The sequence below is a fragment of the Schistosoma mansoni genome (assembly GCF_000237925.1).
Source record: "Schistosoma mansoni, WGS project CABG00000000 data, supercontig 0149, strain Puerto Rico, whole genome shotgun sequence".
Lineage (NCBI taxonomy): Eukaryota > Metazoa > Platyhelminthes > Trematoda > Strigeidida > Schistosomatidae > Schistosoma > Schistosoma mansoni.
This window is the reverse complement of record NW_017386046.1, coordinates 337708-348514: the sequence shown is the minus strand read 5'-3', so window position 1 is coordinate 348514 and position 10807 is coordinate 337708. Positions and strand designations below refer to the sequence as shown.

At 32.3% G+C, this 10807-nt stretch overlaps 1 protein-coding gene across 1 annotated transcript in view; it reads right to left on the bottom strand.

The window, feature by feature from the left end:
- Smp_163360 (Dystrophin, putative) overlaps positions 1 to 10807 on the bottom strand; it is a gene marked incomplete at both ends in the record, with an annotated part of 117723 nt that overhangs the window by 4384 nt on the left and 102532 nt on the right. Inside the window, 2 exons of the mRNA XM_018799076.1 lie at positions 6283 to 6546; positions 8032 to 8400. Of these exons, the coding sequence (XP_018646639.1) occupies positions 6283 to 6546; positions 8032 to 8400 (633 nt within the window). The remainder of the gene's footprint in view (positions 1 to 6282; positions 6547 to 8031; positions 8401 to 10807) is intronic.

Genomic DNA, 10807 nt, shown 5'->3' with positions numbered 1-10807 from the left:
GGGGGGGGGGGGGGGGGGGGCGCGGGGGGCCGGGGGAGGGGGGGAGGGGGGGGGGGGACGCGGGGGGGGCGCGGGGGGGGGGGGGAGGGGGGGGGGGGGATGGGGGGGAAGGGGCATGGGGCGGAACGCGCTGTTTCGAAGATACTTACATGACCGTCGTCGTCTTGGCTATAAGCACCTCCCACGATGAAATCATCCATCTCAGAGAACAAAACTCCATCAAAATCATTCACTTGAGCTACAAATCTCCACCATCTCGAAATGTGAAATGAATAAATAAATTCATGATACCAATTCAAACAACAATAAAAAAGATTTTAATCTCTTTTGGAAACTTTCATTAGTGAATGATAAGTTAAGAATAGTTTTATTAAAGAGTAGACCAACCAATGAATGTATGAAATAAGGTCGTTAAAACGTTATTTCATAAAAACGTTAAGTTACATTAATCTTATTCATAATATTAATTATATTTAGTAGTATAGTATTCGTATTCCTAAAAGCCATCAAATAACAGAAAAATTAACTGTCTTATCGTTTAATAAAATAATATTGAGTAATTAAAATAGAGAGGATTTTAATAATGAAAGTGATTGTTTAAAAAATCAAACAGTTGCTACACTGCATAATACATAAAAAAGAACATATAGAAATACAAGGGTGGAAAAAATTAGAAAATTGTTCGAATATTTTTGAAGAAAAGGATTTAATCAAAAATCAGATGGAAACTCACTCCTATATCCATGGCCAAGGAAGTGATTGGTTGCACAAACCTCTTTTGGAAAACTTAAGGCCTTGTGACAACGCATCTAACTCAGTATGTACATAATTTTTCCAGCGATAATCTCAATAAGACAGTCGATTCTTAGATGCACGATGAATGTACACTTCCGATTCAACAATAGATGGTATGGCTATGGGGTCACCGTTGGGCCCTTTCCTGGTAGACTTTTTGCTTGTAAAGCTAAACAGTGGATCACATAAAGACACAATCAGCTATCTAAAATCTTACTGTCGCTGCATAGATGATACGTTGATAGTATTGGAAAAAGAACATGAAAAGGATAATTTACTTAATACTTTTAATAATCTTCATCCATCTATTACTTTTACACTTGAATTGAGTAATATTCGCAACCTGCTTAGTAGGAATGGACACCTGACGAAATTCATCAACCAACACATCAGTGAGATAAAAAGAAGACTAGATATATCTATCAGTCCGAAGAAAATACTGCTTGTAAAATTACAATTCCTAAATGATGCTACCGAAGAAATTGTTACTCAAAGGTTAAGAAAGGCGGTACAGAAATCACTGTAGCAGCTTACGTACCATTGAGTTTGTTCACATTTAATTTGGTTAAGCCCCTTTGTTAATTTATTTAACGGACAGAGTCATTTGAACAATAACAACCTATCTATACTATTGTACCTTTATTATTGTCGCACTTGTAAGGATATGTATGCTTGAGCATTGCTTATTGTCCACGCATATATTCATTCTGCTAGCCTTACTATTAGTCGCTTAATTGATTCGATGAATCATTCATTTACATATGTATATATATTTACATCTTAATCCTGTTCATTAACTTGTTCATTGACTCCATCACTCGCTCGCTCATTCAACTCGCACGCTCACTCGCTTGCTTTTCGGCACTACTCTTTTATGCTTACTTAACGTGCCTGTAATTTTGTCAATCTGTGCGTGGTGCAATAATAAACATAATCAACATTTCGTATCCGCCTTCTGATTTATACACCGTTGAGGCGTTATCTATTAACGGCTATCAGGGCGAACAATATGCGAAGTTTATTGATAATATCAAATACCGACCATCACAGCGTTTACTGCAACCCAAACTAAATGCCGTTTTCTACAAGGGCTCCATAATAAAAACCGTCGATAAAGACAGACTGAATTCGTCACATACATATGTATTTACCAACTCAACCGCTCCTGTGGAGCCAGTTATATTGAGTGTACAATTCTGGAAGTCCTTCATCTCATAATAGGCCATCATCCATCTTGGTTGAGTGAAGGATAGGTAAGAGTGATTCAGAATTCTCTTCTCGCTCACTAGATGGACACAGAATTTCAAGGTGGCTTGAGTAAAGCTTTTAAAGTTATCCACAACATTCCATCAAATTTACTACGTAGTTTACGAGTTCGTCTGTTGCGTATTACTGAAGCTATCGGTATCCTTATTCACAAACCAAATCTTTGCAGCCAAACGAAGTTGATGCAACCAATCACTACCTTGGCAATAGGTGTAGGAGTGAGTTCTCAGCTGAACTTTGATCAAATCTTTTTCTTAAAAAATATCCAGGCAATTTTCTAATTTTTTCCACTTTTGTATTTCTATATGTTTTTTTCATGTATTATTCAGTGTAGCGACTGTTTTTGTAAACAATTACTTTGACTATTACAATCCTCTTCCAATTACTCAATATTATTTTGCAATCAATGTGACATAATATGATTATTATTTAATGCAATTACTCGATGAGTATAATTTCTTTGTTATAAATGATATATATATATACATATTAATGTGAATCCATGATATAAAACTAATTTAAAATAAATTTCTCTCTATTCATTCTTTTTACTAAACGTCAAAATGGGAATATTCACTGTCATTCCGTTATCCAAATTTAGCTTATCTTTTGTAAAAATCAATGTATATTACACATACTAAATGTTTATAGATTTAAATCAAAATGACAAAAAAGAATTAGTTCGATAAATAATTCACTTCTGAGTAACCTAATGTAATCATTAAAAAAGACCGAAGTAAAGTATAAGTTTTCAGTTTGGGGTTGTGGAGATTCTTGAATTGTATTAAAATCACGAAGCGATAAATGATAGATCACTATTGAAAATCTGGAAGCACTGGACGACCACGGATTGGTTGAATTCAGATATTAACACCGTTGGAAACCGGCTGAGTTGTCTAGAAGTTAAGCGGTTCACATGCGAGATCTTGGGTTCAAATCCCTGTGTGGGATCGTGAATGCGCACTGCTGAAAAGCACTATACTGGGACGAAACGTCCATCCAGTGCTTCAATGTTTTTAGTGATGGTCTAACACTGATCGGTTCATAAATTCATGTAAGTTATAAGTATAGTAAATTTGTTTCCGAATATGGGGGAGACCGATAATAAGATTAATGGTAAGGTTTTCTTCAAAAACCGGAAAATTTCATATCATGAACCACATAAACGATGACAAAACATATAATGAGTAAGCAAAGTTAAATGGTGGCTAGCAGGGGAATCCAGAATGTGCGTTTCGTCCTATTTGGGACTCGTCCGTTGGACGTATAATATTAGCAATACCACTGGGAAAAAAGTTAAAAACAATTTAAAATCATATAGATTTATTGTTAAATTACTGAAAATGTCACAAAACTTTCAACATGATGTGCACAGATGATCTTTTTTCTGGAAATATTTTATAATAATTGTCATTTGGATACGTCCCATATTTGTCTGTCTTACAAGTACTCGTTTACAGTATTTAAATTAGACAAATTATAACTATCTAAATCATATCGTTTCAATGGATCATTATTTATTTCCAACAAATCAATCAATCACTATTATATATGAAGAAAAGAAATATCGAAGTAAATCACCAATAAACATTTCACCAACCTTCAGAATTTACAGTTTTAAAGGAACATGAAAATTTCAAATACTTTATTTATCAAGTCATATAATTGTTACGATTAACCAAAATCAATATTATTGCAATTTCTCCTATCTGTTATTAGTGTATTTCTGTACAATGTATCATTGATTTCTCACCCCTATCATTCATATAATAATTTTGGATAAACGTCATGATTGTCTTTTGGTCTCTTTTGGTCACATAATTCAAACCAATTTTATTGGTTACTATGTGCAATATATATATATATATATATATATATATATATATATATGGCAATGTGTTTACTTAATTGTTCTTAGTTTGAAACATAAAAATCTTCTAAAATACTATCTCCCTCTTCAGTCGAGAGTGGATTGTCAAAACTGTAGTGCTGCTGTATGTTAGTTTTCAGTTTATTTAATTCGTTTAGATTTCAATCGTCTTAGAAGAATTTCTTATTCATTTGTACATTTACAAATCATAACCATAATATTACAGATAAAAATATAAAAACACTTGATATATTTAGTCGATCAGGGTAGTAGTGAGGAATAAAATATTATCATATGCATAAATCGTAATATACTTATTATCAACGAGAAAGATAATCTTACCACTTTCATTATGTGGAGATATCAATTCTTTGGTATGTTATCCATTAATTATTTTTTTCAAATACCTCATCCGTAGTAAAGTTTGAGGATATTTTAGCGAACTGTTTGAAAGTTAACTTGGTCATGTACTTTAAATATTAATAAGTAAAGACATTTATCATGGATACTGATCATCTGATTTTTATCCGGGAAATAGTAAAAGTCTTAAAATATTCCCCTGGCAGATGTCTATGTAGCAGGCTAAACTATTTGCTTCTAGTTCCTATTTCCAGATTGTCTTAATCTGAGGCTTGTATTACTGCTAATTGTTATCCATTGCTTTCCTTAATAAATGTAAGTAAATTTTGTGTGCTTCCGAGTAGTCGACTGGATTATATACTTTGTCAGTGCTTCGCAATCACGCCAGCTTGCACGCTCCCATGATATGCAAGGTACCTACTGGCTATACACGAACCTCTACAGTATGCTAAAATTAGCATCACGAAAATTTATTTTACTTGCTATAACACCCTTAATTGGAACGGTCAATAATGACTTTACAGGGTTAATCTTCTATTGTTAGTTAGTTATTCACTAACTGAGAAATAATCCATGGTTATACTACTTTAGGTAAGCATTTTGAGTATCACCAATAGTTTTGATTTCCGTATACATACTCGTTTATTCAGTCTAGTTCTATTCGGTTATTTTGTAGCATAAAACCTATCCACTTTAAATGCAAGAGTCAACTATGTAAGCAGATTTTCATGATTTTTTAGTTAATCTATTCAGTGTTCAACCATTGATTCACCATGAAGTTATTATTCTTAAATACTGTCGGTCGAATGAATACTCAAGCATATTTTCCTCAATGTCACGAAATTAAACTATCTCAGAGAGCACTTGATTGATCATGCGTAATGCATAGAATAACAAATAGTCACGATTTATGGCCAACAATCTTCTAAAACAGATCTCGTACATAAGAATGTTCTTATGACCCCAACTATGGACAATCTTTGAATCAATTTGCTAAGACGTAGTATTAATTGTCATGTAGTCTTAAATAGTGAACCATTTCTATTGATTAAGTTGTTATGAGGTTACCCAACTAAATAACTTAATCATATAGTGTACTTTGTTTGATACTAAATGGTTACAAAATTTTACAAAAGATACTGAATTTATGTATCATGCTAATTGGCGATAGTTAATAAGGTTCATCTGAAGCCTACTGAAATTGAAAATCGTGGTAGAACTTGTGACTGTTGTTCAGTCCTATTGTGGTGTGTGATGCTGATGTCGATGGATATAAGTAGTATGTATCGTCAGTCAAAATTGAAATGCCTGGAGGCAGAAGGTTAAAAAGATCAAAGAAAAGAGGACGAGAACAGACAATGATTGGTTTGAAAACGAAAGAACAATGAAGTCTGAGACGATTGATTGATATTTTGCAGAAGGAACAGTCAAGTTTGAGATAAATGATTGACAGTTTGCAAATAAATTATTTACTGTATGGTTCTCAGATTTTACTAAGATTTTCTGTAATTTTGTATCCAAATACATCCGATTGTTATCACTTATGTTCTCGTGCACTACACTAGTAACTGAAAAGTTTAGCGACAAACCATTCGACATCAAGTCCTTTGAGATACATTAGTTTCTTTAACGAATGTGGATGCATGTTGCCGATGACTGCCATATAGTACGGTAACTAGATTCAGAGCTTTCTTTTAATTGCCTCAAACCATATAACACTGAAAAATTCACGTATTGAATTATACCTTATGTAACTCAACATTCTTTGTTCTATAATATGAAGAATTCAAATACTGACCCCAAAGATTTCTTAAAATACAGTAACCTTAAAAGAATAGCAACAACAAACAGTTTTAAATCTTGTCTGTACATAAAATGAAATTTGTCCTTTTAGAAACATTCAGTAACCGCTGTTTAAAAAATTAGCAATAAACAACCTGATATGTCCCCTCGACTTTATAAGAAAATCGAAATAAGTAAATGATGCTTACATTTTCTGTCATTGGTGTTGTCGTAGGGATGAATTCAGATGATGCTGATGGTAATTGTAAAGTGTTGCTTAAATTGTCCCATTCATCTAATATATCTTGAACATAATTTTGAATTGATGCAGAATATGTAAATTCCATTGAACCATAAACCTTTTGATTTAATTCAGATAAATGATTTTGTGCACTGTTCCAAAGATCGCCAAGTAAGACTAATTGTATACCTAATTTACCATATTGAGGATCCAGTTCTTTGATACATTCATTCTGAAAAGTAAATTTTATTTAAAATAAATTTAAATCGAATAAATCAAAAAAATTTCAAGGTACACTGTTTGTAAGAGTTGATGTTCAGGAAATTAAAATATTTGCATCTTTAGTGGATGGCCTTGGTGTAATCACTGCTGTAAATCATTTCAGAATGCAATGATTGTGTTAAACATTAGGATTCACGATGCCCTTTCTGTTTCTTGCCAATAATATGAAATGTCGTACTCATTGAATAAATTATCTGGATGCATGATTACTGGATAACTCGTTAGCATACTATGTTCGAATTTTAGAGTGAATATCAACACCGGAATCCCAGCACATTCCACTGATAAGTCACAATCAGGACGAAACGTACGTCCTAGATTACACTACCAGTCACGCCCCACATATTATTAGGAGCATTTCATACAAATACTAAGAATATGCCACTATCATTATGCTCAGAGATCTTTTTTTTAATTTTCGTAACCCTTTTTTCATCATCGCGACTAAGCTAAAATTTCATCATGGCATATCAATACAATCTTCTAAATGATATGACCGGGAACGGTTATTTTAGTACTGATTGCTACAAAAAAACTGTTGCCACTCCAATTTGGAAACACTAAACCTTTTAGCATAAACTGAATATCATCTGTACGGATACATACAACAAATTATGAGGTATACTTACTAAGTGAACAATAAACATACCACTTAGTTACTTCTGGAGGTTTGAATTCGAAAACGTTCTAACTCGTAACTAAACGACTTAGAATAAAGTGAATAAAATAGTGAATAACCACTGTTCAGTATCTCCGGTTTCAAGCATAGTAGTACAAATAAACACGATATTGATACATCTGGCACTAGATACCCTAGATACCCTCTCTCCCTCTGAAGTACTTGAGAATGTACGAATTAAGTAAACAATCAGAGATATAAGGCGTTTTCCATAAATGTGAAGCAATAATTTTTACTTAATAGTTTTTAGTTCCTTTTGTATTGCTTGTTTGAATCTTCCATTGATGTATAGGACTGCACTTGGTCAGTCTATTATTGGCATATGTACAAATTTCCTTGACATCACCTTAAGTCACAACCATTTTAAGGACTCAGTGTCCAGGTGGATAATGTGATGGCGTTTGATGTGAACAGTACTAGATTCGAGTCATAGAATGAACATCAACTATGGGATGCAGGCATGTCCAGCCGACGAGTAGGACGAAACGTGCATTCTGGATTACACTGCTAGCCACCAACCATCTTTGCTTAAAACAATAGATCTTAGGTTCAAATTCTACTCCACCGACTTTGATATTTGTAATTTGGAAGTGGCATTGACATTCACATACACACATATATTGTGACCCAAAAGCAAGTATGAATACCTGTATCGAGTAGATGAGTTACAAATACATCAACCACCATTGAACACTATGCGAAAGCTATAAAAGATGGGGAAATATTAAAGACAGCTTTTAATCATAAATTACTTACAGTTGCAAGTCCATCACGTTTTGATTTATGAGATTTTGTTTGTTGACATAACATTTTTAACCATTTACTTATACTTAATTCTTGAATAATTTGATCTGGATCTTCAGCTGAATTTTTAATTAATTCAATTTGCCGTATAGATCCTTCAATCTTAGCTAAATCTGTTTTAAATGTATGTAGAATTTCTGGATATTTTAGTAATGAATTAAAAGCATAATTCAAAATAGTTTGTGATTTCGAACATGTTGCTTCTAATTTACCCAATTCTGCACTGTGATCTGATAATGTACTTGATTTAAGTAACACTTTAGATTTATCATTAAATATCTCTATACAATTTCTCCAATCCATTGCTTTCCATTCAGTATCCTGTAAAAAAAAAGCGCAACAATAAGGTATGAGGTTTCTGCTTAGTGTAAAAGTCTGATCATTATATTAAATGTTTACGTCAAATATTCAAAATTATATGACTAAGTTTATTCTGTTTGAGAGCGATGTAGAATACTGTAGTATGATTTATCTCAAGGGAGTGAGATATTTAACGGCTCTCTGACAATTACATTAGTAAAGAAAAACTCGCTTAACATTATTACTCTTACTTGTATTCACGGATAAACATAATACCTGAGAATAGTTATAATGTGAACACTGGTTACAAGACTGGTGACGATTATAGTGTATGTTCTGATAACAACAGTATACCATAAAATGATATCGCATGCAGATTATTCATTTATTTCCGACCATATTAAAATCTTTATGAGAAATATTTTATCAAAATGGCTTGCGATTCCCTTTCATTGAAATAAAGTATCCTTATTTTCTCATAACATTCTTGTACGAACTGTTCAATTGTGGCTTACAGTTTTATGCGACTCTTGGCTAACTCTAACTATAAAGATCGGTGTTTTAATGTATTTAAAGAACATTTATATTAGCTATTAATCATAGAAATTCACGAAAAAGAAAAAAACTAGGAGAATCAACTTGATCCATTGTTTTGTCATAAAGCATCTTAGTTAGCTAACACATAGTGGAATGTAAGAGACTACTCTAGGTGATTTAGTGATTGTGTTGTTCCATTATAGTACCTCCTTGAAGTAAAATTATATATATATATATCTCATAAATTTGCTTATTTCTTCATGACCAAATACCACTAACAAGTTTAGTTTCAAACAAACAACACTAAATGAATTTAAGTTTAGTTTCCTGTTTAATAATAATTCCAAGATTGATATTTATTTTTAAACACTATATACCAAGAACTAAGTCTGTAAAATATTAACAAATAACTTTATGCTTAAGTTTCTAAACATTAATTCATAGTAAAATCTGAAGGTTGTCGGTTTCACTTCGTATCTGTTCAAAGGTCCAAGGTATATTAAACTCAGACTAAACATGTAACCACTAAAAAGATTATTTTTCAAAATAACAAAATTAGTTTTTACATCTTTAGGTAGAAATAGAGGCTTGTGAAGTAAAGCAGGCTACGTATTATCACAGATCAGAATAAATTAAAGCTCCAATAAAATAACTTAAAAATAACGAGTAAGTCATAACTTTCATAGATCGTGATTATGAACAATATAGTGTAGGTATCGTAGAATAACCAGTATTGATCAATTCATCTATTATAGAATCTTTATTTCCCAGAAGTTTTTCATCTAACCAAAATTCATGATTATTACCTTGAACGTTGTCTATGAATCGTCATGCTTGTGTAAAATAATGATTCCAACATTTTCATCGTCATATAGTCAACATAAATGTAATTGCATTGCATAATTATAAACTATAATTTACCGATAATTTTCTTACAGAAAGAGTATACACGTTTACATAATCCGTAAAACAATTACAATTTATACTATTGTTCTCTTGATTTAACTTGGATTAGACAAAAATGTAAACTTCGATAGTGTAATAAGAAGACGAAGATTATCACAACCATGTAATATATTAGCCTAATACATCTCGGACAAACTGATCATGCATAACATAAATGTTAAAAACATTTATATATAAAACTAAAAGGTCAACTAGATTAGAAACGGGGGTAGAAGAAACAAAGATTAAGAAAATAACATGAAATACAACTTGAAGCCTCATCACGCTGGATGATAAGCTAATATTACCAAATTAGGTTTAAGATGAGAACAAACCGTTTTTGAATATATAAAGGATGTTTGAATTTTCGTGTGACTAAGGCTTCAATAAACCTAAGTATACTCTACTTTACACTTTCGCGCAACATCACAAAAGCCGTGTTAAGATCAATCTTAAGACCTGTTTCCACTATGTGTCTAGCAATAGAGGATGATGGATGTTTATCATCTTTTTTGTTAAGTCATTTGATGTTATTTACTTTTGCAACCATTTACATACATGTTGAGACACCCTATTTGGGGATGAGAATAGGCTTTTTTGTGTCAAAGATATTGAGGTCTTACTATACTATGACCTTTCCATCGATTTATGAATTTTAGAGGATAACCACTTTCCACTAATGATTTGTGTAAGAACGTTGTTTTGTCATCGATGGCGTCGTTTGCTCAAATACGATCATTCTTATTTAATAGGCCCCCTTATCAAACTTCATTGTTCGAGATACGTTGAACTAATATATCACATAGTTCTAATAATATTCGTCTTCTTATTACACTATCCAAGTTTATATGAAGGGGCTAAGTGCTTTAAAAAAGCAAATATTTTATATGGTATATAAAAACAGATTACCACTGACTTTTAATTCATTCCAGGTAATAATAAAATA